Here is a 24,365-nt window from a genome sequence, read left to right on the forward strand (position 1 = left end):
AAATGTCAAATACAAGATAAAACACTACGTGTCATTCATTCATACATACATACAACATATTGCACTTATCCCTTTAGCCAGTACTGGCATGAAACTGAAAAGCTGTAATGTAAACATAACACTGTGTTGTACTGTAAATATGAATATTAATGGTGCACAAGCTCAAATTGACCACTTAGCAATGTTTAGCATAGTAACAGCTGAAGGATAAAAACTGTTTTTAGTCTGTTTGTTTTAGTTTTTATGGATCTAAAACGTCTGCCTGAGGGCAGGCGTTGAAACAGTACATGTCCTGGGTGTGATGGGTCCTGAAGAATTTTCTTTGTATTCCTGAGACAACTGGAGCTGTGGAGTTCTTCAAGTGAGGGAAGAGGACAGCCAACTATCATCTGAGCAACCTTAATAACCCTTTGGCTAGAGAACCATGCACAGAGACAGTAGACCATGACACTCTCTACTGTGCAGCGGTAGAAGGATACCAGCAGTTTCTCTGATATGTTGTTCTTCCTGAGAGTCTCTTTTGGGCCTTCTTAACTACCTCTGCAGTATGTGTCCCCCAGGTTAGGTTCTCGCTGATTGTGACTCCCAGAAAACGGAAATCTGAGACCCTCTCCACACAGTCCCCATTGATGATAAGTGGCTGGATGTTGTCTGCCTTTTTCCTAAAGTCCACAATGAGCTCCTTGGTCTTTGCTGTGTTGAGGAGCAAGTTGTTATTCCTACACCATGTTGTCAGTTTTTCCACCTCATCCCTTTAAGCAGACTCATCTCCCTCCGAGATAAGCCCTACGACAGTGGTATCGTCAGCAAACTTGACAATGTTGTTACTGTGGTGAGCAGGAATGCAATCGTAGGTGTAGAGAGTATACAGCCTTGTGGAGAGCCAGTGCTCAGACTGATGGGTGGGGAGTAGTAGGAGCCCACTCTAACCCTCTGAGTGCGGTCACTCAGGAAGTCCTTGATCCAACAACAGGTGGAGTGTGGAAGTCCTATGTCTGACAGCTTGGTCACCAGTGTGTGGGGGAGGATGGTATTAAACGCAGAGCTAAAGTCTATAAAGAGCAGCCATGCATAGCTTTCCTGCCGCTTCAGGTGGGACAAAACAGTATGGAGAACAGTGGTCACACCGTCTTCAGTAGACCTGTTTGCTCTGTAGGCAAACTGGTGCGGGTCAAGCATAGGAGGAATGAATGACATGATGTGGTTCCTGACTAGCTTTTCAAAGCACTTCATAACTGCGGGAGTCAGTGCAACTGGCCTGTAGTCATTAAGACTGGTGATGGTCTGTTTCTTGGCCAGAGGCACTATGATAGAAGATTTCAGGCAGAGTGGCACAGTGGACTGGGACAGAGACTGGTTAAATATCCTGGTGAAGACTCCAGCCAGTTGGTCTGCACAGTCCTTCCGCCCTGAGATGCCATCGGGTCCAGCTGCCTTCCGTGGGTTGACAGTCTGCAGCATGCGTCTCACCTCGTGCTCCCCCACTGTGAAGATGGGGTTGTTGTTGGTTTCTGGATGGGGTCCATCTGTCTCTGGAGGATCCACCTCAAACCGGGCAAAGTAGTGGTTGAGTTCCTCCGCCAGCGATAGATTACCTCCCAAATTAACCTACACTTTACATTTCACGCGTGTGTGCATGTGTGTGTGAAGCTGAAGTAAGACCAGAGAACGACTCCCTCCCTCCTCTCATCTTACACAGTAGTCCCCTTCCTCCTCTCAAATAAGAAAGGATGGAGGTGGCTACTGTGTAGGACGACTTTCTCTCTCTATCTTACACACACACACAAACTGCTCTGTCTGGAAACGTCTTTAACAAGAAGCTTTTTTAATAACACTGGCATGCGTGTGCTCACTAACTAAATCACATCTTTATGAGACTTCATAAAGTGCTTATAAAACTTGCTTTTGCTTTATGCGCCCACACACACATGGTCACAGTGTGGAAGATAATTGCCCATAATCCTCCAGAGCATGTGAGAGAAGAGCCATTGGCTCAGATGATCATGTGATAACAGACAAAACGCATGCCTACTACTCATATATCAAGCCGTCGCTCGAATATTAAGTTAACATTTATTGAATAATTTAGTTTGACTTGCAAAACGCTTGCTGACCAAGTTACTCGCAATCCAAAGTTCTATTAGATATATTATTAGTTTCATTTCTCCTGTTGTGTTTATATGGTTTTGGACTATCATCAGGCTCATGATTGTGATGTCATTTATTTTTTTTAGACTTACATGTATTGGTGGAGTTATTAATTTCTATGATGGGAAGCTGTATAGTGTCACTGTGGGACTGATACAGTATCAAGCTTCTGTAGTCCTAGGCTTTTTGCTTTGGTGTCTCCTGTCCATTTAAAGCTAGGGTTTGGATTTGTTAGGGTTTCCAGCACTCTCTGCAGATAGCCTTCATTGGGTGCTCTTTGTTATGCTCTTGCAGATTTACCCAGTATGCTTTACTCTTCTGATTATTATTGCCATTTCTCCCACTTCTAGCTGTATGACTGCTACTGGGGATGTTTTAAAGACCCCACAACATGCAGGGCTTGAGATTGCATTATGCCAATCTGTTTTAGGTTCGACTCTGCTGCAGACATAAATACTATGCAGCCATACTCTATGTTAGCTTTCATGAGTGCACACTATGTGCATATTTATATGGCTCTGTTAGCTCCCCACATCTGTCATGTTAGGCATCTTATTGGTATTGTTAGTAGTCTTACATGTCTTCTTAATTTTCCTTATATGCTTTTTCCAGATTAGTCTCTTTTCAAAATACATTCATAGGTACAGGTAGTCCTCCACTGACAAATGAGTTCTGTTCCAGAAGCATATTCGTAAGTTGGATTTGTTTGTAAGTCGGGTACAAAGTGAGTCTTATACACCTTTGACACAAATGTACAATGTAAAGCATACCAATCCACTTGACTAAATCTGTATCCTTTCCCAACACTGCCAACATGTGACCAAAAACCATAACCGCACCTAAGGAAATGAATCTCGCAGTGAAATTTCGTCTCTGCCTCTTTAAATCTTCTCCATAAGAAAAGGAAACAATGATTAGTTCCACAACACAAAAATATTTATATAAAAATGATTAATAGAAAATTTAAAGTAAAAAAAAAAAAAATCTAATTAACACTTTACCTTTACATGAAATGAATTATGGTGTATGTGTGAAGCAGAGACAGAAGAGAAGGGGGTGGGTTTATTGTGTAGGACGACTTACACACACAACACACACACACACACACACACACACACACGGATGTTGACTTTACTTACACTGCAAACTAAGTTTGCCAGAGGAATCTTGGACGCAAAAATTTCTACTTTCTTGGACTGTAAACTCGGTTTTGTTGAGGATTTTCAGAAGTTAGAAATAATTACCATTAGGACAGCTTTACAGGACAGACATTTTCTGTTATTGTGCTATTGTGTTCTCAAACTGAATAATTGAAACTGATGAGGCCGACTTATTTCTCCCGCACCCCATCACCCACGCACATACAATATACACGACTTTAGACATTTTATACATTCAATTCAACACAAAAAATATTGTATAAAATTGTAAATATTGGTATCTGGTGCACTGCAGTATCTTTTTTTGTACAATACATGTGAGCTATTCTCGCCATTTGTTCGCATCTACGAATGTTAGAAGCGAACTGCAGTCTTTTTGTATCTACGGAAATCCGTAAATTGGGACCTACCTGTACTTAACACCCCGACAGAGGGTCAGCACCTGTGTCCAGTATCATGACAACAGTCGATTCAGCTTACAGACATAATAGTTCTACTTTTTTTTTCTTTTCCTACTTCCTACTTCCTACTTTTTCTATGTTTACCGGCAGTTCACATCAACTATCTTGCACTACCGAAACCTTTTGTCTTTGATCTTTCGTCTCTTCCTTGCAGTTTAAATCCTCTTTTCTAGTCCTATCAACCTTAATAAACTTATTAAATACATACTTCCTCGTCCTTGCCCATTTTCTAGAATACATTTCACAAGGTACTCAACCTTCCCAAATTCCACTAGCTCAGCCCCTGAAGGTTGGGGCAGAGCTCTCTTTTGTTTTGTGCTAAGGAAAGAGCTACCATTTGGTTAAATATTAAAATAGTAAACCACATTTCCCGCAATCACACAATCACACTTGCCACAGGTTTTTATTTTATTTTTTTAATACCACAAAATTGATTCTCTAAGACATAAACCAAGCTTGCTTGGCTGAAGAAAATTTTACGCTAAACTTTGCCTAAATTTAACTTACTTCCAGAATGAAATCCTGTTTAATGTCTTGTTTAAAATATGACTGGAACAAAAGGGGATATTTATAAAACATAACAAAGGTATTTTTCAAACTCCCCATAACACCTAATTAAATTTCAATAAAATACAGTGATGGTTAAAACTTTTCTGACAAAGGAATAAAAATAGCAAATAATGCAATTAATCTCCTTGAAGAAAAAAATGCAGATAAGCTCCCAAATTGTATAGCTCCCCCAAACTGTAATTTAAAATGAGCCTTCAAATTGTTGAGATAAATACGAGTTAAAAGACGAACAGTTATTGCCTAATGCATCCGCCGCACCTCCATACACTTACACCGGGAGAAAGGGGCAAACATGTACGCATGATGTGTCTGAAGTTCTCGTATAATTATTAGCAAAGAGCATACTGTATTTAAGCTTTAATCTCAGTGCACTGAAGAAAATACATTAAGATGTAAGTCATAGAGACATATCAGAAAACCTTACACATTAAGTCCACAAGCTCTGTACAGATATGATTAAAATAATGTATGTAAAAAAATCTCCAAACTCCAAACCACAGCCAAAGATATTACTCCAAAAGTAGCAATAATTTTTTTTGGACGATCCTTCCTGCAATGCACAAAAACCTCAGCATATCTGACTCTTCCTCTTCATGTCAGTCATTCTGTAGAATTTTTATTTACTGTAAATTTCACTTTTAAACCTGTAGAACCTGATGGATCCAATTTGTAGACATTTTTTACTCTCAATTAGATTTTATAATTCAGGAATATCTATTTCACAATAAATGATCAGCAAATAATCTGGTTTATACAAGACATGAAAATTATTTTTGAATTAAATGATTTATACTTTACATTATATCTTTTAATTTGTTTTTCACCATGTTTGAGACTTTTTTTTTGATCGTGCAGCAATATATTGTAAATATACACACATCTGCTGGAAGAAACAAAACATAAGACTAACTATGATCATTTTTAATTACATTTTGTTAATTGGAATAAACACATCAGCTGTAAAGTAAGTCTTAAATAAAAAAGAAATTGGTGGTAAAGAGTGTGTCATTGTGTTTCTCTACAGGTTGTATAAGTGTGGTGTCTCAGATGAAGGCTGTGCTGCTCTGACTTCAGCTCTGAGATCAAACCCCTCACACCTGAGAGAACTGGATCTGTCCTATAATAAAGTAGAAGACTCAGGAGTGAAGTGTCTCTGTGCTGTACTGGAGAATCCTCACTGTAAACTGGAGACACTGAGGTAAGATCATCTCTCTGAGAGTCACATGACCTGCTCCTCAGTAAGACACATTCTCTAATAGTGAGACTGAAGCAGAAGTTTTAGGTTGATCATCAATGTCCTGAGGAGGAAGATTGTTTCTTTTCACTGCATACTGATGATTTGTCTTTGGGTCAAATCTGAAAGACGAGGAAACAAAACAAACTTGGCAACGAGAAAGCATAGAATTAAACCGCGAGAGAATCGAGGCAATAACACACGATAATCCAGCAGTTTAAGCAACACACATCACATGTTTAAATGCTGGAGTAATCAGTAGGAAATGAGAAACTGGTGTCACACAGGGCAGAAAAGGGGGCATGGGGAAAGGACACATGAGTTGGAGAAAACAAAGGAAAAAGGGTTGGAAAAAACATGAGCACTTGGGTAAAAGTGACAGCGTGGGAAAAAAACGGGCAGATAGGGCATGATATGATTATGAAGTATGTAAAAAAATCCAGACTACAATCCACAGACAAAGATTCTACTGCAAAAGTAGAGCAATTTCTCTTTAAAACCAGGGATCTGGCAACCGCTCCAACAACACTGCTAATTTACACCTGCTTCTGAGAGGAGAAAAAATAATGTGTAAAACTGATGTTTTGTTTTTTACCATGTTTCAGCCTTTTACTGTTTTTATTGTGCATATATTGTAAATAACAGGTGATGTCATTATGAATAATAACACAACTTTAGAAACACATTAACTTTAATGCATTAAATAAAAAAATAAAAAAAACGTGGTGATGAGGAGTGTGTCATTGTGTCTCTTTACAGGTTGTGTATGTGTGGTGTCTCAGATGAAGGCTGTGCTGCCCTGACTTCAGCTCTGAGATCAAACCCCTCACACCTGAGAGAACTGGATCTGACTGAGAATAAAATAGGAGACTCAGCTGTGAAGTGTCTCTGTGCTGTACTGGAGAATCCTTGCTGTAAACTAAAGACACTGAGGTAAGATCATCTCTCTGAGAGTCACATGACCTGCTCCTCAGTAAGACACATTCTCTAATAGTGAGACTGAAGCAGAAGTTCTAGGTTCATCATCAGTGAACATTCGTCTCCATCTAGCTGCTATAAACAGGGTTGCCAGATCTGTATCATGGAAGCAGTATTAAAACTATGCAATGTTTATTAATAGTTCTTTCACTGAGCTCTTAAATAGTCTTGTATTATTTCACATGTTATCATAAATAAAGAATATCTATAAATAAACTCACTGACTCAAATACACCCATACAGTAACACAGAGCTGAAGTTGAGAACAGGATCAATAGGTGTGTGTATGAGATGAGATCACAGTGCATGATCACTACTGTATGTTTAATATAGAGAATGTGGAGTTACATCACACTGTTTTTATACCACGTTGCTTTTTGGAAAGGAGTCACCATCTTTGGTTTTAATGCTGATCGGTTGCCATGGTGATTTCTGAAACAGATGTGTTGAGAGTGACACAGAGTTGAGAGCGGCTTGTTATTGTTCTTAGATCTGTGACTTGGTGTTTTCTTTCGAGATAAAGACGAGTAAACCTAAAGAAAAGGGACCTGGGGCATAGGGAAACCATCCAGTGGGGCTCTAAAGTCCACGCAAAAATGGGTTCCACCGTCCCTTTTACCCAGCAGCATGACCGGGGCAGCCCATGGCGAGGTGGATGGCCTAATGATACCTGCTTCCAGCATCTTGGCGACCTCTTCCTCCACAATTTGCTGTTTGTAGACAGAAACAGGATATGCCTTTTTCCTGCCTGGTCTTTTGTCTGTGGTGTAGATATGGTGGGTGATTGCCTTGGTGTGGCCAATTCGGTCAGTGCACACTGTCGGCCATTCTAACAAAAGCTCCTGCAATCGATATTTATGTTCTTCCGACAGGGAGGCCTTGCTGAAGTTAAATGCCGGTGCCAAGCAGAGATATTTTGAGGAACTTGTAGAGATCAAAAACATCACACTTTTCTTTTATCTGCAACTCCTCCTAAACCATTAATGTGTATTTGACGAAACTTTCACAGAACCTGAGGAAGCATAGATGTGCTCTAGCTAATTCATTTTTGGATGTAGCATGTTCAGTGGATAGGTGACACATCTTCGTTAAAAGACTCCTACATTTTTTTGGAATAAGTGCTCACAGTTTACGAATGTTCAAACTACAAGTCACTGGAAGTACATGAACAATTCTGCAGTGTCTGGGTGTAAGGTCTACTGATCCACAAACCACTGAAATGTGAGAGTCGTACTTGCTGAGGTAAGGTGACACTCTGCTTTTGAACTGGACTATTAGCTATTAAACCAAACAGAAATGTAAACATGTGGAACATGTAGTGAAAGGTTTGTTTAGGTTGGTTGAGTCATAGCCCAGGCAGGGTGTTTGGTGATGGGAACTTTATCAGAGCAGAGGTTTCAGGTGCCAGGTCGTTAATGGTGAGACTGCATTACTGACAGGTTGGCCTGAAGTGATGCTACTTATAAACATCAGGCCTTTTCAACCTTAGACGACCACACACACACACACACCTGGCCACACACACACACACACACACACACATACACACACTGTTGATTATCAGCACAGAAAGTACACTTAAGCTTTTGTCCAGGTGTAACGTACATCCCAAACCTCAAAAGAACAAAAGTCATTAATATGTAAGTCACATGGAGACCCAGAAACAGACAGACATCAGGAAGCATGTTAGGATTTTCTGGTTAGACAAAAGAGTTCTAACAATTTAGATGTACATTCATCTGGCCATGGGCTTTAGGAAGTATTACCTTATAAGGAAAGAGGAGGCACAATGAGCGGGTGTTTTATGGACCTACAGTAGAGACATGGGAAAGGTCACACAATATTAGAGAACCTTACAGTGTTTATTAAATTCTGACAAATACTCTGACAAATACTCTACAAATACTATGTATTTGTGATACACACAAAACTGCCTAAAATATTACATTTTCAGTTTTATCACTCTAGATTTCTGGTTTGTAAAACACTCCAACAACTCGAAGGAACATCAGCTAGGCCAAGTCAATACCAGCCACACAGCAGAACAATGCAATACCACCCCCTACTGGACACTAATGTCAATGCTTAGCAATGCTGTTACAACTAGTCAAATATGTAGTAAAATGAGAATATCATCCACACACTCATTTATGCTTCATTGTCTCTGATGATGACTGTTGTTTTAAAACTTGTATTTTAAATAATTTCATGATAAGTTTTAATTTTAATGGGAAAATGTTGCTCCAGAGCGACAAAACAATGAAAGCATGTGTTCTGTAATCCACAATAAAGCCAAATCTTGCCCCAAGTCCCTGAAGGAAAAACCTTAGTGACTTTGGGTCTAATCGCACAGGATTAGTATTACCTGGGGACCTGCGGAGGTTGTCTGTGATCTTAATGTCATGCGAATCATTGTGTCCTTTGCACCTTTTTATTTATCTTCAGCGCAGAATGGAGGCTGTGTTGAAGTGGAAGTATTTTGGGTTCTGGAAAATATCACTATACACCATCCAACAACACATTTGCAAAATGAAATACAATAGGGCTTTATTTGTATATGTAATATTATTTGTAATATGTAATAATAATATAAATGTAATATATGGTATTAGTATATAATGTAGTATAAAGTATATATTTTTATATCCGGTAAAATAAAATCGCAGGTTTCGCTCATCCTGTGCAAATCCGTCACACGTAACTCAGATGTGAGGGGGTAATTTCTAAATCACACGAGGTCCAGGTAACACTAATCCCATGCTAATGGGCCTTTTAGCTGAGACTAAAGCTAAATAAAGGTAAAACCTTAATATTTATTTCATGGACTTCAACACGGAGAGTTTTTTTTATGTACAGGGAGTGCAGAATTATTAGGCAAGTTGTATTTTTGAGGAATAATTTTATTATTGAACAACAACCATGTTCTCAATAAACCCAAAAAACTCATTAATATCAAAGCTGAATATTTTTGGAAGTAGTTTTTAGTTTGTTTTTTGTTTTAGCTATTTTAGGGGGATATCTGTGTGTGCAGGTGACTATTACTGTACATAATTATTAGGCAACTTAACAAAAAACAAATATTTACCTATTTCAATTATTTATTTTTACCAGTGAAACCAATATAACATCTCCACATTCACAAATATACATTTCTGACATTCAAAAACAAAACAAAAACAAATCAGTGACCAATATAGCCACCTTTCTTTGCAAGGACACTCAAAAGCCTGCCATCCATGGATTCTGTCAGTGTTTTGATCTGTTCACCATCAACATTGCGTGCAGCAGCAACCAGAGCCTCCCAGACACTGTTCAGAGAGGTGTACTGTTTTCCCTCCTTGTAAATCTCACATTTGATGATGGACCACAGGTTCTCAATGGGGTTCAGATCAGGTGAACAAGGAGGCCATGTCATTAGTTTTTCTTCTTTTATACCCTTTCTTGCCAGCCACGCTGTGGAGTACTTGGACGCATGTGATGGAGCATTGTCCTGCATGAAAATCATGTTTTTCTTGAAGGATGCAGACTTCTTCCTGTACCACTGCTTGAAGAAGGTGTCTTCCAGAAACTGGCAGTAGGACTGGGAGTTGAGCTTGACTCCATCCTCAACCCGAAAAGGACCCACAAGCTCATCTTTGATGATACCAGCCTACTCCACCTCCACCTTGCTGGCGTCTGAGTCGGACTGGAGCTCTCTGCCCTTTACCAATTCAGCCACAGGCCCATCAAGACTCACTCTCATTTCATCAGTCCATAAAACCTTAGAAAAATCAGTCTTGAGATATTTCTTGGCCCAGTCTTGACGTTTCAGCTTGTGTGTTTAGTTCAGTGGTGGTCGTCTTTCAGCCTTTCTTACCTTGGCCATGTCTCTGAGTATTGCACACCTTGTGCTTTTTGTCCTGTGCTGAAATATGGCCAAACTGGTGGCAAGTGGCATCTTGGCAGCTGCACGCTTGACTTTTCTCAGTTCATGGGCAGTTATTTTGCGCCTTGGTTTTTCCACACGCTTCTTGCGACCCTGTTGACTATTTTGAATGAAACACTTGATTGTTCGATGATCACGCTTCAGAAGCTTTGCAATTTTAAAAGTGCTGCATCCCTCTGCAAGATATCTCACTATTTTTAACTTTTCTGAGCCTGTCAAGTCCTTCTTTTGACCCATTTTGCCAAAGGAAAGGAAGTTGCCCAATAATTATGCACACCTGATATAGGGTGTTGATGTCATTAGACCACACTTCTTCTCATTACAGAGATGCACATAACCTGATATGCTTAATTGGTAGTAGGCTTTCGAGCCTATACAGCTTGGAGTAAGACAACATGCATAAAGAGGATGATGTGGACAAAATACTCATTTGCCTAATAATTCTGCACTCCCTGTATTCTTTAGAAAGCAGTAATTTGTCTCATGTATAATATAATCTGTAAAATCAAAAAACACAATCACAAAAACAATCACAGTGCATTATCAGAACACACACACAAAGATAATATGCAGTAATAATTAACCTGTTTCACTTTACACATAATGGGATCTTACTTTTAGATGCAGAACAAACTGTAGGATGTACATTGAACATCTGGTTAAAAAACACAGCTGGACGTCAAGGCTTTAACATTTTGACCATCAGTTAGTGCCTTAGTTCTCTGACCCATTTGTTATAGAACACACCACAGACAGCTCCTTCTTTTTTGAGGTTTTTTTGGTGGCTTATTGGTGCATTACCCCCTGCTGTACTTGGGTGTGGAACATCAGATATTACATGTAACGTAAAAAAAAGATATTAGATTTTGTCTGTTAAAATAGTTTTCATTTGTTTATTATATATATTTTTTCCAATAATTTTTCCCTAGTATATTTTCTACTTTATCTGCTTCTTCATTTCCTTTTACTCCTACATGTGCTGGTACTCATAGGAAAGAGCTCCTTACACCCTTCTGGTATAATTCTGACACTATTTGTAAGATGTTATCTAGATAGTTTTGTCTGCATGAATTTCCTGTTCCCAGACTAGTGATGGCTGACATGCTATCTGATACAGTTATCACATCTCCTTGATGATGCTTCTCCACCCATTCAGATGATAATTTTATACCTGTGAGTTCAACCGTATATTCTCATAGTTGGTCCATTGTTCTTAGCCTTTATCTTGTACTGTGGAATGTAAAAAACTGTCCCTGTTCATGCTGTACCCGGATCTTTTAAGCTCTTTCTATACAGTATACACCGCATTCCAAATTATTATGCAAATTGGAGGTAAGTGTCATAAACATTAAATGTTTAGTTTTTAAATTAAACTCATGGATGGTATTGCGACTCAAAGCTCTTTGGATCACAAAAATGAATCTTAGAACCTGTGATAATTAGTTTGACAGATGAGCCCAATTAAAGGAAAAGTACTGAAGAAGGTTGTTCCACATTATTAAGCAGGCTACAGGTTTCAAGCAATATGGGAAAGGAAAAGAATCTCTCTGCTGCTGAAAAGCGTCAAATAGTGCAATACCTTGGACAAGGTATGAAAAAAACATTAAATATTTCACGAAAACTTAAGCATGATCATCGTACTGTAAAGACATTTGTGGCTGATTCAGAGCACACACAGAGAGCAGCTGCTAAATGCCATTACAAAGCAGCAAACAGGTATTTGAAGCTTCTGGTGCCTCTGGAGTCCCATGAACCTCAAAGTGTAGGATCCTTTAGAGGCTTGCAATTGTGCATAAACCTACTATTCGGAATTGAACAAATTTTTTGAGCAGAAACAGTTGCAGTGGGCCCAGACATACATAAAGACTAGTTTTGTTTACTGATCAGTGTCGTGCCACCCTGTATGGTCCAGATGGATGGAGTGGTAGATGGTTGTGGATGGCCACCATGTCCCAACAAGGCTATGACGTCAACAAAGAGGTGGCAGAGTCATGTTTTGGGCCGGAATCATGGGGAGAGAGCTGGTAGGCCGCTTTAGGGTCCCTGAAGGTGTAGAAATGACCTCGGCTATGTATATAAAGTTTTTTAAGACTTTCTTCCATGGTACAAAAAGAAGAACCATGCCTTCCGTAGCAAAATCATCTTCATGCATGACATGCACCATCTCATGCTGCAAAGAATACATCTGTGTCATTGGGTGCTATGGGCATAAAATATGAAAAACTTATGGTGTGTGCAACATCCTCCCCCAACCTCAACCCCATTGAGAACATTTAGAGCATCCTTAAGCAAAAGATCTAGTGTTGGAGGCAGTTTACATCGAAACAGCAGCTTTAAGAGGCTATTCTGACTTCCTGCAAAGAAATTCAAGCAGAAACTGTCCAAAAACTCACAAGTTCAATGGATGCAAGAATTGTGAAGGTGATATCAAAGAAGGGGTCCTATGTTAAGATGTAACATGCCCTGTTAGGATGTTTTTGATTTAAATAGTTTTGATTTTAGTACATATTACCTCATAATGCTGCAAATTCAACGAAAGCCCATTTTTAGTTCTTTAAAACCTATAAAATGTTCTAACTCTGTTGTGCATAATAATTTGAAACAGTGGGTTTTCAGTTTTTTTATTTTTGAAATAAATATTGTTATCATTAGGAGGTTTGTTTGATAAAATTTAAATTATATCCTAATGGTTGATGACTTGAAAATTATACTGGCTGTCATTTGCACTGACTAATTATGAAAATCAGAAAAAGATATAATTTGCGTAATAATTTGAAACGCGATGTATATATATACTATGGTTCAAAAGTTTGGGGTCACTTGCAAATTTCTTTGTTTTTGTTTAGTGATTTATTTTCTACATTCTACAACAATACTGGGGATTTCAAAACTATAAAATAACACATATGGAATTAGGTAATCACATAAAAACAACAAAAACAACAGTTAGTTGTTATTTTAAGACACAGAGGTCAGCCTTTCTGTAATAGTTCTTGCAAGAACAGTATTGTCAAGTGCACTTGCAAAGTCCGTCAAGCACCATAATGAAACTGGCTCTCATGAAGGCCATCCCAGGAGGGTGAGACCAAAACCTACCTCTGCCGTAGACGAGACGTTCATTTAGAGTTATCAGCCTGAAGAATGACCAATTACCAGCACCTCAGATTAGAGGCGTTATGAAGTCTTTACAGAGCAGAAGTAGCAGAAACATCTCAATATCAACTGTTCAAAAGAAATTATTGCATTTTTTCAATGCCTTCAGCATTTCTTTACAATGTAGAAAGAAATAAAAAACAGGAACAAGTTAGAAAGACACCCCAAACTTTTTATATATATACTCAGCAAAAAAAGAAACGCCCCTTTTTCAGGACTGTGTATTTCAACAATAATGTTGTAAAAATCCAAATAACTTTACAGATCTTCATTGTAAAGGGTTTAAACAATGTTTTCCATGCATGTTCAATTAACCATAATCAATTAATTAACATGGACCTGTGGAATGGTCGTTAAGACCTTAACAGCTTACAGAAAGTAGGCATTTAAGGTCACAGTTCCAAAAATGCAGGACACTAAAGAGACTTGTCTACCGACTGTTAAAAACACTCAAAGAAAGATGCCCAGGGTCCCTGCTCATCGCTCAGCGTGAACGTGCATTAGGCATGCTGCAGGGAGGCATGAGGACTGCTGATGTAGCTAGGGCGATAAATCGCCATGTCCGCACTGTGAGACGCCTAAGACAGCGCTACAGGGAGACAGGAAGGACAGCTGATCATCCTCGCGGTGGAAGACCACGTGTAACAACACCTGCACAGGATCGCTACATCTGAATATCACACCTGCGTGACAGGTACAGGATGGCCACAACAACTGCCCGAGTCACACCAGGAACACACAATCCCTCCATCAGTGCTCAGACTGTCCGCAATAGGCAGTCCATGAGGAGGAGATGCACTGCAGTACTTCAAGCAGCTGGTGGCCACACCAGATACTGACTGGTACTTTTGATTTTGAGCCTCCCTTCATTCAGGGACACATTGTGGAACATTTTTAGTTTATGTCTTATGGTGTTGACTACAAATATTTACACATTAAGTTTACTGAAAGTAAAAACAGTTGAAAGTCAGAGACGTTCCTTTTTTTGCTGAGTATATATATATATATATATATATATATATATATATATATATTAGTTACTTATTACTTGTTGTGTTTACATGGTTTTGGATTATTCTTGTGATGTGTGATGAGTTGTCCTTTATTTTTTGTTTTAGACTTATATTTATTGAGGGACTGATACAGTATCAAGCTTCTGTAGTCCTAGACCTTTTGCTTTGGTGTCCCCTGTCCATTCAAAGCTGTGCAGATTGGATTTGTTTTGTCCGAGCACTCTGTGAAGATGAGCTTCATTGGGTACTCTTTGTTATGCCCTTGCAGATTTACCCAGTATGCTAACATTACAGTAGCTTTATTCTTTTAATTCTTAATGGCATTTCCCCAACTTCTACCTGTATAGCTGCTCATGGCATAGCTACTTTGAAGGCATCACAACAGACTCTCAGGGTTTGAGATTGCATTTTGTCAAGTTGCTTTTGGTTAAACTCTGCTGCAGACATACAATATACGCTATGGAGCCATAATCTAGGGTTGCTCTTATGAGTTCAAAATAAACATTCCAAAGTTCTTAACATGCCGACAGAGGGTCAGCGCCTGCGTCTAGTAACCCATGGCAACAGTGGACTCAGGTTGATGAAATGATTAGTTCTTCTTCTTCTTGGTGTTTACTGGCCCCCTTAATAAACCCATCAAATACTTTTTTTTTCCTTGTTCTCTTTTTCCATTTTCTAAAATAATTTTCACAGTGTACTTAACCTTTTCAAATTCCCTCAGCTCTACCCCTAAAGGTTGGGATTAAGCTTTCTTCAATGTTCTATTTTTTCATTTTGTAACAAGGAAAAAGCTCTTATTTGGTTATAGTTAAAAAATTAAACCACATTTTCCACAATCACTCACACTCACCAAAGCCATTTTATTTTATAAGGAAATCAAATTTAAATAAAAATGTGAAATGAGACAGGAACAAAATAATTTGAATCACAGTGTTTTTTTTTAACAAAATTAATTAGATGTAAGACATGAACAAAGCTTGTTTAGTTGTGCAAGTAAGATAAATTATGCTAAGTATATTAAATCCTAACATGACAAAGCATACTTAAGTATGAACCAGACTAATGACTAGTATATGTGAAGTTATATTACTATAATATACTGTATATGTTTATACATTTTTTGTTTTGGGAGGCTAATTTTGTACTAAGTGTATTTATGATGTAACTAATTTCATACAAAAACCCTATTCACATGTACAGTACTTTTACATGCTAAAGACACAGACCATACATAATTCTCAAATAATGTGTTGGATTGTATGTTACAATGAAGAAAAGAAAATTGTCACTATAGCAAATTGTAACGGGTTCGACCCATGTTGCACAGGTGGCACTATAAAGCATGGACACGAGGCGAGGTCTTACTGGAAAAAGGGTAATCTATTTAGGAAAAATGGGGTAGGAAAGTGTTAAAGGAGGGAGGATGGAAAAAAGGGAAGGAAAAAATTGTGCACGTGCAGATCCAGGGGCAGTGCCACGCTGGCATGTGGACGCACAGCTGGTGACAGGTGGCGGTGGGCGGAGTGGCAGAAAGTAGCACGCGGAGGCAGCGCTCCTTCGTGACGGCGTTTCTCCTGCTGTCGATGGCCGGCCTGGCCCCTACCAGCTCTCCATGGGCGCGGCCTCAGACGGGAGTCCTCTTTGACGTCCGTCGGCTGTGCGGCTTTCCCGGCTGGGATCAGATGCCTTAACGCAGTCCTCCTGCTCGCACAGCTCTTTCTCTAAACTCTGCGCCTAGCTTTTATAATGCGGAGCAAGCCTGAGATCCTATTAGCATTAACTATTGCCAGCCGGCCCGAATAGGCGGCTCCGTCCCTTTGCATACCTGCAGAAGGGATCCAAGCCCGAGATCCTATTAGCATTAACTATTGCCAGCCGGCCCGAATAGGCGGCTCCGTCCCTTTGCATACCTGCAGAAGGGGGTGCCGCCTATCTAGGGAGCCTACGGAGTGAGCGAGGAGCGATAGTAGATTTGGGTGCACGCCGTGACACAAATACAATGTATTGTATAACCATTGAAATAATTAAACACAGACAAGGCTGGTCCTGTGTACACGCCCACGTACCTAATGAATATTAATGAGTATACAAATGCGACAACGTGTCAAAATAAACAAGATGTCGTAAACCCGAACAAGTAAAGATTTTCCTTGGCAGATTCTGTAAAACCCTTGCATCTTTTGTTCCGAGGTGTCTCTAAATCCACTATGATGGTTGTTTCGAAGAAAATTATAATGAGATCTTACAGTAGGTCACGTGATCTTGGTGCCATGAAAGGGAGGTTGGGCCCAACTAGCATACTAAAAGTACAAAAAAAATAAACTATACATGGATGCACAAGGCCAAGACAATACCGGTATCACTCATTATTTTTATGAATAACTCTTATTTATTGTGTGATTATATAGTCAGAATCAATCTTTTAAAGTATATGGCTGTGTAACGTACATACTGTACCTGACACAGTAATTAAGAAAATTTAAGTATATCTGTAATGTATTATATTTAATTTTATATTTTATTATTTTTTAATGATAAACTTGTCTGAACAAAGCATTGTGAGACTGAAGCAGTGTAAAACAGAGACTCTAAAAACAGGGCGAGAGCTACAGAGCATTATACTAGAAGTGAAGTACATAAGATTTAGCACTAACACATTAGGCAATACATTCTATAGTTTAAACTATGAATTTAATTTCAAACTACCTAACAAAAATCATGACATTTTACAAACACATCAGCTTTAAACTAAGTCTTAAATAAACATAAAAATTTGGTGATGAAGAGTGTGTCATTGTGTCTCTCTACAGGTTGCGTGATTGTGGTGTCTCAGATGAAGGCTGTGCTGCTCTGACTTCAGCTCTGAGATCAAACCCCTCACACCTGAGAGAACTGAATCTTTCCTGGAATAAAGTAGGAGACTCAGGAGTGAAATGTCTCTGTGCTGTACTGGAAAATCCTCACTGTAAACTGGAGACACTGAGGTAAGATCATCTCTCTGAGAGTCACATGACCTGCTCCTCAGTAAGACACATTCTCTAATAGTGAGACTGAAGCAGAAGTTTTAGGTTGATCATCAATGTCCTGAGGAGGAAGATTGTTTCTTCTCACTGCACACTGATGATTTGTCACATTTTGGGTGAACTGTGTGGAAATTTTGGTACATTTGGATCAAATTTGTGTCATTGAACATCCGTCGCCAGCAAGCTGCTATACACAGGGTTGCCAGATCTGTATAATAGAAACCGTATTGAAACCATGCAGTCTTTCCTAATAGTTTACCTCATTGAGCTCTTAAATAGTATTATTTCACATTTTGTCATAAATAAAGAATATCTATAAATAAACTCACTGACTCAGATACACTCATACAGTAACACAGAGCTAAAGTTGAGAAAAGGATCAATTGGTGTGTGTATGAGAGGAGGTCACAGTGCATGATCACTACTGTATGTTTAAATATTGTGTGAATGTGGTTGTACTTCATGTTGTTTTTATACTGCATCACTTTTTTTGGAAGGCACCGCCATCTTTGGTTTTTAATGCTGATCGGTTGCCATGGTGATTTCTTACACACGTGTTCAGTGACAGAGTTGAGAGTGGCTTGTTATTGTTCTTAGATTTGTGACATGGTGTTTTATTTTGAGATGAAGAAGAGTAAACCTAAACTTGGAGAAGTTAAATGCTGGTGGCAAGCAGATATGTCTTGAGGCACTTGTAGAGATCAAAAACATTGATCCAAATGACTTGGTAACTTAAGAGTGGATAAAAGACCCAGACACACAACCCCTTCTCACACAATACAATACAATACAATTTTTATTTATAGAGCACAATTTAAAAACAACCGAGGTTGACCAAAGTGCTTTACAACACTATTAATAAATACACAGTAAAACAGACACAAATTATAAAACATAATATTACACAAGCTGTAAACACAGGCGAAGTTCCTAAGGCCAAAAACACAGAACAATAGTTCAAGAGATCTATTGAGGTCAGGGGTAGCTCAGTGGTTAAGGCATTGGACTACGGTTCGGAAGATCCCAGGTTCAAACCCCACAACCACCAAGTTGCCACTGTTGGGCCCTTGAGCAAGGCCCTTAACCCTTAACTGCTCAGATGTGTAATGAGATAAAAATGTAAGTCGCTCTGGATAAGAGCGTCTGCCAAATGACTAAATGTAAATGTAAGAGATGTTGAACGCCAAGGAAAATAGATAGGTTTTAAGAGTGAAAAACAGACAAGGTTGGGGCAGTTCTGATGTGAAACGGGAGATCGTTCCATAACTTTGGACCAACAACAGAAAAGGCACGGTCACCTCTGGTTTTTAGTCTTGTCCTAGGCACTTGCAACAAATTAAAATTAGTAGATCTAAGTGATCTTGATGAAATGTAAGGCTGTAACGAATCAGTTAAGTACTGTGGGGCCAGACTATGTAAAGATTTAAAAACAAACATTAGGATTTTGTAATCAATTCTATATTTAACTGGCAGCCAATGAAGTGAAATTAAAACCGGCTTAATATTCTCGTATTTGCACTTTCCTGTGAGAAGCCGGGCTGCTGCATTTTGGACTAACTGCAATTGAGAGACACAAGACTGAGAGACACCGACATATAAAGAGTTGCAGTAGTCAAGCCGAGATGTTACAAATGCGTGCATGGCTATTTCAAGCTTCTTTAGAGATAAAAATGGCTTTACTTTTGAAAGAAGACGAATATGGTAAAAACAAGACTTAACCACTGTACTTATCTGCTTATCAAATTTGAGGTTACTGTCAAACAAAACACCCAGATTTCTGACACATGAGGTACTGTACGGTGATAGAGATGTACTTTTAAAATCATATACACATTGATCAGTGGGACCAAACACTATGAATTTAGTTTTACTCTCATTGAGGCTCAAAAAGTTTGTTGCCAGCCAAAGTTTTAGCTCCTCCAAACAATCCAGAATAGGCTTAAAGGCATTCTTATTTCCACGCTTTAAAGGAATATAAATCTGAGTATCATCTGCATACAGATGGAAAGAGACCCCATATTTACTAAAGATAGACCCTAATGGAAGCAGATAAAGAGAGAACAACGCTGGACCCAGAATCGATCCCTGAGGTACACCAGATCTTAACTGTATCTCAGAAGAGGAATGGTGCCCAATATTGACCATAAACCTCCTATCAGAAAGATATGACCTAAACCATTGTAATACTATGCCCCGTAAACCAACGCACGTTTCAAGACGTGAAATTAGAACGTTATGATTGACCAGATCAAAGGCAGAGCTGAGGTCTAACAAAACCAAAGCCGTAAACTGGCCAGAGTCCGTAGTCAACATGACATCATTTAAAACTCGTAAGAGGGCTGACTCCGTGCTATGGCAAGATTTAAAACCAGACTGAAACTTTTCGCAAATAGAATTATAAGATAAATGTGACTGAAGTTGGTTTAAAACAACTTTCTCAAGGATTTTAGATAAAAAAGGCAGAACACACCCTGACATTTTAATTACCTGGCTGTGTGTCCTGCCTAAGGAGCCACATAGGAGACAGATAGAGTCATAGAGAGACATATCAGAAAACTGGGGATCTGGCAACCGCTTCAACAACACTGTGCTAATTAACACCTGCTTCTGAGGCAAGGAGAAATTATTGTGTAAAGCTGACAACTGTTAATCTCTCAGATTTTATTAAATTAAGCGGAATATTTTATCAGATTCACTTTCACACTTTTTTGGTTGTTTCTTTCTGGAATCTCTTTGTCTTTATGTCAGTCTTTCTGTAGAATTTTTGTTTATTGTGAATTTTACTTTTAAACCTGTAGAACCTGATGGATCCAATTTGTAGACAGTTTTTACTCTCCATTAGATTTATAATTCAGGAATATCTATTTAAATGATTAGCAAGTAATCTGGTTTATACAGACATGAATATATTCCTGTGCATGATCTGTCATGAAGAGTGTGTCATTGTGTCTCTCTACAGGTTGTATGGTTGTGGTGTCTCAGATGAAGGCTGTGCTGCTCTGACTTCAGCTCTGAGATCAAACCCCTCACACCTGAGAGAACTGGATCTGTTAGGGAATAATAAAATAGAAGACTCAGGAAAGAAGCTGCTCTTTGCTCTTAAGGATGATAAGCATTACAAACTACAGAAATTAAAGTAAGTTATGAACTTTTTGTATTTATGTTAAAATAATAAAAGACTAATTACATTACTCACAATAAGTTAGGGATATTGTTATTTACATGAGTGCTTTTCCTATTTGCCCTGAATTTAAATGAAATAAGTTAAAGTTTCCTTTGATATTACTAATTATACACCCTACAAAATACTAGGTTAAAAACAACCCATATAATGATGGGTTAATTCTACCACATAAATTGGTCAAATGTTCTACCCAGATAGATGTTGGTTTGTTTTAACTGGAATGTTGGGTTAATTCTACCTCACAAATAGGTTATTATTATTTGCAGTTATTGCATATTTACAGTGAATCTGTAGAAAAAAAAACTACCCATGTCTATTAAACAGTTAAATTACTTTGATACACTAATCTATTACAAAAAAACCTTCAAGTTTTGCAAACCATACATATATGCAATAAACAACATCCTATTAAATGTTCATAGAAATTTTTTTTTTTTCAAAAGCACAAGAGCAGATAATCAACAGCGACATCATTAGTACTGTATACTATTACTTACAAGGGCAGAATGGAGTAATTGCACAAATAGGCTGAGGCAGCTTCTACAGAGCAGGATCTCTCTGTGACTTCAGATATCTTTTTCTGCAGAACAAAACTATCCAGCCTCGCTATTTTATAGCAACATTACAAAAAGTCCTATACAGGTGCACACTGCTTTGGATAGTTAATGTCAAAAATATAAAATGCCTTAAAGCACACATCAACCGCCCCAAGTAGTGTGCATTGCTCCAGAGCCTCTCCCACCAGAATGACGAATGCCTGAGAGCAGCGCTGGTCATTATCTCCCAACATCAGGATGTAGGGGTATGGCCTTGACACTTCAGCCTGCCGGAGGTATTCCACCATGTTGGTTCCAACATTAGAAAGAAAGAAATGAAAGAAAGTAAAATTTTTGTTAAATAGCAAAGATTAAACTGAATAAAACGATTAATTTAGTGAAATAGGATTGATACTAAATAAAAAATGACACAGCTGTCCATTAACATAGGGTATAGACAACCTGAAACCAAAACATAGAGACAGCTACTACCAAAAATAAAACAGCAAAATAAGAATTGCTTTTAGGATAAAGCTCCTTAATATTATTATTTTTGTTTATGTCGGACTAGTTGATCTTGTGGTCTGCGTTAATTTTAAGCTAATTACCGAAAAAATGTCATAGCTGGGGTCATACTGGCACAATACAATCACCCAAATATTAATACTTCATTTAGTAGTTATCTGTACAGCTGTAGTACTTTTTCCTGTAGTTGGCGCGTTGTCTGATAGTTAATTGAGCCTGAGTCACAAGCAACTTTGGTCGAAGAGGGCTACCTGGTTAGCTTACATGCAACAGTTAATGGTGACATATTAGCATACCTGCCAAAGGGGGAAAGGTGTAAAATATTGTTATAACTCGGGAGAAACGCGGGAAATGCTGGCAGAATTGAGGGATGATGATGGGTTCTATGATGAGTGAGCCATGTACAATAACCAAATCTGTTTTGCGCTGACTGGTGTTGCCTGTCCAGACTGTTGCACCTCCTCCACCAAGGCAAACTGCTCACCTCACCTTCTCCAGCAATGCTGACAACAAGCCTTTCTGTACAAGGCGACCCGACACTCATCAGTGAACAGAACGGTGCTAAAGAAGGTGATACAGTCATCACCAGTCAGCGCAAAACAGATTTGGTTATTGTACATGGCTCAGTCACTGCACATTCTTATCTCAGAGACATCATAGAACTCATCATCATCCCCCAATTCTGCCAGCACACCCCCAACTTTCTGTTCATGGATAATAATGCTCCACCACATCGTGGCAGAATTGTCACAGCTCGACTTCAGCTGTGAGTAGTGTGAGTAGAGTATATAAGTAATTAATCATTAGTTTGTACAATTCTATTTAGTCCCAATAAATATATGATTAGCAGGTTAGAAGTGTTATTACGGTTCTATTTAAATATTTTTTGTCTAACAATATGCTTTAATGCTTTAATGTTTTGTGTTCAGTAAAGTTGATTTTAAATCCATGTGAAGTCAGAAGACAGGGAGTCAGTCAGAGTCTTCAAAATGTTACAAATGAGTGCATGAGAGTGATTGTAAATGAACAGCTCGTCTCCTTGTGACACCTTGCTATCTCTGACTTCATACTGCTGCTTTTGTCTGAGCAAGATAATCTCTGCTTTTCCCTGTTTCTGGAAGCAAACTTAATTCTCAACTTTTATGCTACAAATATTGTATTTAAGCAGCCACTTTCCTCACTCTGACACTTCTACCAGCACCCGACCTCCACACCGTGTCTTCTGTCATTTCTGTAAAATTCACCTCAGCTTGTTCTTAAAGTCTGCACTTATATATAAATGTAGAACAAGAGCTAAATGACTCAGTAGTGTTGATTATTTAAAAAGCTCCAAAGCCTGTGATTGGATAAGAGCAGTGATGTGATGAGTAAATATCTGCTCATGTTCCTGTTATAACACAGATGTTACTAAGAATGAAGAAATTTTGAATGATTAATTATAAACAGGAGATGATGATGTTTCCCTTGAAGGAGAGATGATTATATGCTGTTGATCATGAAGTACCACAGTCCAGTTTATGGTTATTAATACACTTTTTTTTCTTTTATATTCAGCCTGATGTGGTGAACATCTTTGTGTGATGAAGACTCCAGTGTTCCTGCGTTTCCGTGTTGGTGAAAAAGAACGTGCTCATAACACATCATTCATTTAATTATAACACATTAAAGAGACTCAGATACATGAGAAGTGTGTGTTCATCGTGCACAGTGAATCACAGACTGAGTGAACACAGACAAGTGAAGTGACACAAGTCATCAAACCTTATCAAAGTGACCTTGTTGTGGTCGCTGGTTATCCAAACACATTCATGGACAAAAATTAACTGTTGTATGATGCAGGTTTGAAAGGTCATGTGATTATTCTATATTTGATTATTTTCTATATTTTTATTAATATTTTATGTTTTTTTTTCTTATGCATGCTTTTTTATTGCTTTTTTGTTTGCTTCACAATTAAAATGACTTTGTATTTAAGTGCTTATAGTGTCCATAACTTAATTAAATACATAAAAAATAATGATATACATGTCACAATGTAACAAACTTTGTAGCAATGTTTGTAACAGTTATTTAAAGATGTTTTATGTTTAAAAACAAAAATATTGTTACAATACAATTAAAAACTAATTATGCATTAGTTAAATGTAATTTACTTTGCCAACATTTTCTATGTAAAAATATTACATTATATGTAACGTCACTTCTTTTAACAGACAATAAAGTTGACAGGAGAGTTGTGGTTCTGTGTGGGTTATATCACTACAGCTTGTTTATCCACTTTGCGGTTGGACGTGGGTCTGTTGGGGCTAGCAGGAGGGGTTAGCACCTCTGTGTTCTCTTCTCCCAGGTTCACAGATTCTGGAACACGTTTGCAGAGGCTGGAGTGGATCCACTTCACACTTTCTGCTACCTTCACTGCTGTCCGTGTCACTAGGAGCACCTGGAACGGTCCGAT

The 24,365-nt window shown here is 38.5% G+C and overlaps 1 protein-coding gene across 2 annotated transcripts in view; it reads left to right on the forward strand.

Annotated features, from left to right (window-relative positions):
* The window catches only part of LOC128533813 (NACHT, LRR and PYD domains-containing protein 12-like), a 470,287-nt gene extending 446,150 nt beyond the window's left edge, over positions 1–24,137 (forward strand). The window contains exons 7-10 of one of the 2 annotated variants that reach the window (XM_053508074.1): positions 5,364–5,537; positions 6,333–6,506; positions 17,453–17,626; positions 20,625–20,805. In XM_053508074.1, coding sequence (XP_053364049.1) covers positions 5,364–5,537; positions 6,333–6,506; positions 17,453–17,626; positions 20,625–20,805 — 703 coding nt within the window. Of the gene's footprint in view, positions 1–5,363; positions 5,538–6,332; positions 6,507–17,452; positions 17,627–20,624; positions 20,806–23,464 lie in introns of those variants that run through there. The other variant, XM_053508073.1, reaches the window with a different exon arrangement.
* The last annotated feature ends 228 nt before the right edge of the window (positions 24,138–24,365 follow it).

The sequence above is a fragment of the Clarias gariepinus genome, chromosome 12, assembly GCF_024256425.1.
Source record: "Clarias gariepinus isolate MV-2021 ecotype Netherlands chromosome 12, CGAR_prim_01v2, whole genome shotgun sequence".
Classification (NCBI taxonomy): Eukaryota; Metazoa; Chordata; class Actinopteri; order Siluriformes; family Clariidae; genus Clarias; species Clarias gariepinus.